This window comes from Triticum dicoccoides, chromosome 3A (genome assembly GCF_002162155.2).
Source record: "Triticum dicoccoides isolate Atlit2015 ecotype Zavitan chromosome 3A, WEW_v2.0, whole genome shotgun sequence".
Classification (NCBI taxonomy): domain Eukaryota; kingdom Viridiplantae; phylum Streptophyta; class Magnoliopsida; order Poales; family Poaceae; genus Triticum; species Triticum dicoccoides.
The window spans coordinates 20,682,907-20,687,352 of NC_041384.1; the positions used below are offsets into that span (position 1 = coordinate 20,682,907).

General features: G+C 43.2%; 1 protein-coding gene across 1 annotated transcript in view; it reads right to left on the reverse strand.

Moving 5' to 3' along the window:
- The window catches only part of LOC119266764 (receptor like protein 22-like), a 9,514-nt gene extending 6,559 nt beyond the window's left edge, over positions 1–2,955 (reverse strand). The window contains exon 1 of the mRNA XM_037548046.1: positions 1,139–2,955. Within this exon, the coding sequence (XP_037403943.1) occupies positions 1,139–2,906 (1,768 nt within the window). The 5' untranslated portion in view covers positions 2,907–2,955. The remainder of the gene's footprint in view (positions 1–1,138) is intronic.
- Positions 2,956–4,446: the final 1,491 nt, after the last annotated feature.

Below are 4,446 nucleotides of genomic sequence, written 5' to 3' on the forward strand. Positions count from 1 at the left end.
GGGGTTTCTCGGGGTCATGAGTTTCTCCACCTTATGTTTTATCCTAGTGGCACACTACCGATATACCACTGGAAGTGCCCTAGATACAATAACATTCCTTTTTATTTTCATGATTTACGCTTATGCCACTTTATCAAGAGAAGGCACAACACACACCCCAATTAACTTTGTGCTGCAAACTAAATCGTTGGCTTTAATTTGTTCTAAGGCTGATATTACACGTATTATGATTTATGATAATCCTACCTGCCTAACTAGCTTTTACCCATTGTATTATTTGGCTAACTAACTTTCCTATTTCCGTGGTTATTTCTCCAACATGTAAAAAAGTAAGTTTAGCACAACACAGTTAAAAAACCGCATTGAATTCGGTTTTATGTCATAATTTGAAACATGACTAAAAATATATGTGAGAAAATATTAAAATTCATATTCTCACAAATGAGTTCCCAGAGCACTGCTTCTTTGACAATATTGTGTCCTAAGGCTGGTATTACATGGATTATCTTTATGTCCTACTTGCCTAACTAGCTTTTTCCTATTAAATTATTTGGCTGACCAGCTTTTGTGATTTTTGTGGTATGTCTCCAACATGCAATAAAATAGATTCGACACAAGACAGTTCAAAACCACACTCACCGAATTCGATTTTATGTCATAATTGGAAACAGGACTGCAAAAATATATGTGACACAATTTTAAAATTCATACTCTCAGAATGATCGACTTCCCAGAGCATTGATTCTTTAAGGACATGAAAATTATCTAATTAGAAATTCGAAAGTAGCACTCCCTCTTTTCTTCATCCTGTATAGTTGTTCACAGCATACCCATCATATATTTAGTGAATGTGTGTTACTTACTATCGCTCGCTAAAGTAAATTTGCCTCCTGAAGCATCCATCTATGGCATACTAACCAATAAAGAAAGACATCGATCTCTGATTGTCAAAAGAAAAATATGTTGGACTCAGTAAGATGTATCATACATCTGACATAAGCAATGTTGTAAATTATGTCATTTGCAATATGTATAGTTGGGGTTATAATTTACTTATCTTGAAAATGTAGAAGAACAATTTTTCTCCTGAAAATAAATATTATTCATCATAAAAGAAAAAAAATCTATACAATCTTACCGTTGAGAACATTAGATGAAAGATCTAGATCAATTAGTTGAATCAAGTTAACAATTGAATTTGGTATGCGTCCAGAAAAGCCACACTGTCCAAGTCGAAGAACTGCCAACTTCTTGAGTAGTCCAACTGCATCTGGTATTTGCCCAGAGAAAAAGCAATACCAGATTTCCAAGCTTACCAAGTTACTGAGGTTGCCAACTGAAGATGGTGTTGCCACAGAAGAGCCAGCACGGCTGTCGAAAGAGCCATAAGCACCATTTATTTCCAAGCTTCTCAGGTTCATGAGATTACCAATTGAAGATGGTATCGGCCCTGAAAAGTCGCATCCATTGATTTTCAAGACTCTCAAGTTTGTGAGGTTGCCAACTGCAGACGGTATTGAACCACTAAATATGCAATTAAAGATCTCCAGGCTTCTCAAATCTACTAGATAACCTAATGTTGATAGCACTGGTCTAGTTAAGCTGCAGTCAGAAATTGTCAGGCTTCTTAAGCTCTTGAGTTTGGCAACTGAAGAAAAAGATGTCTGGGAGAAGTTGCACCAGGAGAGTTTTAAGCTTTGCAAATTCTGCAGGTCTGACATCCATGAGAAAATTGCCCCTACATCTACTGCCGAGTCCACCTGGGAGACTTGCAATTGCCGTAGAGACCCAAGGATATCGAGTGAAGATGGAGGATCCACTGAGAAAAAAATCACATCAAAACTTAACCTTTTCAAAGACTTGAAATTGCTAAACGATCCTGGTTTTGCAAAGGATAAATTGGTCCCGTCTAGCATCATTGTCTCTAAGGAACTTGCATTGGAGAAGTTGGGCACATGCCCTAAGAGATCCTGATTCCCGGATAAATCAAGAACTCGCAGAGTTTTTGATTCAAAAGCTCTACGAGGGAACCACCCTTGGAGATTTGTCCGAGCAAGTTGGAGCACACTTAAATTGGAAAAATCCATGAAAAACTCTGGAAAAGTAGCCGGTATATCAAAGTTATCTTCCAAGTTTATTGCAGTTAGAGAGTGGAGTCTTGAGAGGGACCAACAGATAGGACCGCCGAGAAAACAAGAACTTAAGCTAAGAACTCGGAGATCTGGAAGAGATTCTGCAAGAGCATGACACCAGTCTCCACTGCTAGACATATCCACTCCATCAAGGTAGAGCTCTCTCAAATTTTTGAGGTTGGCCACTAGGTTCTGAAAGTTGGGCAGCCAGAACACATAAGAAATGATAGCGATGCTGCTATCATAGTCACTAAGTGAATCTTCAGTAGTGTCATAATAGGAAACAGAAAGATCCAAGGAGATAAGGTTGACAAGTTTGCTGATGCCAATGGGTATCTTGCCTTGGAATCTCGAATTGGAGAGGTTGAGGTGAGTCAGCAAGGAGAGCCTCTCAAACCCGCTTGCCGGGAGAATGTGCATGCCAAAATTATTCATGCTAAGGTCGAGTAATTGGAGCGAGGTGAGCTTGAAGATTGCAGGGTCAAGGCCCTGACTACAGAGGCCACAACCACCGAGCTCCAAAGCAGTGACATGGCCGAAGGAATTGCTGCAGCCAACGCCTTCCCAAAGACAACAGTCGGTACCATCTTGCCATGACTCAAGGCCACTAGGGTAACGGAAGAAAGAGAAAGATTTCTTCAGTTGGAGGAGGCTTGCAGCCTCATCCGGATGGCATCGGAGAGTGAGTGTACCGTCACCATGGGCGTTGGAGATGGTGGCGAGTGCGGCGAGCACCACAAGAAAGACTAGTAGTACCCGGAAAATCAAACCCATTGGTCCTAACCAAAACAAAGAACTTGTTTGTTTTCTTTCTTGGAGAAAAGGCAGGATCGCTGCAAGGCCTTTTATAGAGGGAACTGTTGGAGCAAAAGAAAGAAACAAGAGGTTCAGAAACAGTGTGGCGACGGATTTTTCAGAAAGGTATACTAATTGAATCTTTATGCTGGTCTTCACAGAAGTCATCCAATGGATGGAATGGGCCAGGTAGGAAAGCTCCAGTGAAGCAAAAGTTGCAGTGACGTGTGAGACAGGTTGCGCGACCATACCATTGTAGATTTTTCGCTTGGACAGATGCCATACGTGCCACCAGACAGACACACATGCTAGTTTTCTTTGGAGCTAGTAGTTATCGCTACATTTCTTCTAGCGAAATTGTGCGGAGGAGGGCACAGCTCAGTTCACTGTCCAAGAGCCACTGGATTGTGATTTGTGAGCAGCGACCAGTCAGCCACAATCCAGTGTTGCAGATTAATTACAGCACCAGCACGTTGCTGTAACTATAAATATCAAAATTGTAGCACCAACACGTTGCTGTAACTGTAAATCTGTACTGACGTGTGAGACGGATTGCGTGTAATGGTTATCCTTGTAGAATTTTGGCTTGGACAGATACCATATGTACCATCAGGCAGCCACATCAGCTACTTGTCTTTGGAGCTAGTACTCATCACTATATTTATTTTGGCGAAACTTTGCGAAGGAGGATACTCGGTTCACTGTCCCAGTGGCGCTAGATTGTGATTTGTGAGCTGCGACCAGTCAATAACCAACCATCTAGTCTTGCAGCTTAATTGCAGGAGCAGCAGGCACGTTGCTGTAGCTATAAATATCCTTGATTGATATAGTCTCCGGCAAACGAGACTAAGTCTTATCCTACTGAAGTACGTGTCACAGGCATCAGATTATGCAGAATAGTCACCGTTGGGTATAGATCAAGCACCTGCGTGTGTATGTGTGTGTTGGATGGGTTCTGCATAATTGGGACTCTGCTCTATGTAGACGCATTCAGTCATTCAGATAGAATCAAATCCGTGAAATTGCTACTTAAACTTCAATTCCTATACAGTATACACAGTCAAGGATGCACCAAACAAAACAGATAAGCGACCGAGCGATTACGAAACTGAACAACATATAATCAGAGATTATAATTTACTCCCTCCATCCCATAATATAAGAGCATAGGGAGTACAGTATAAACGAAGGAGGGAGCACACCTGGGTGAACAGTACCTGACCTGAGCACAGGAAGGAAGTGGCGACGGGCGACCTGACGATGGCGGCGAACCAGTCCATGGCTCAACTCCCCGGCGGCGGAGGCACCTCCGTCAGCCACGGGAAGCCGAACGCGCAGCGCCACCGGCCGTCGCGGAAGCAGCGGTCTCCCCTAAGACGGAAGCTCAGATAGTGGCCAAGGAAGTGCGGTGGGCTGCCTGTGGCCAAGCAACCGGTGAGAGCGGGGACGACTCGAGAGACGGGAGTCAGGATCCGCGCCGCCGCACCGCACCAAGGCTGAGACGCGGCGAGGCAGAGCG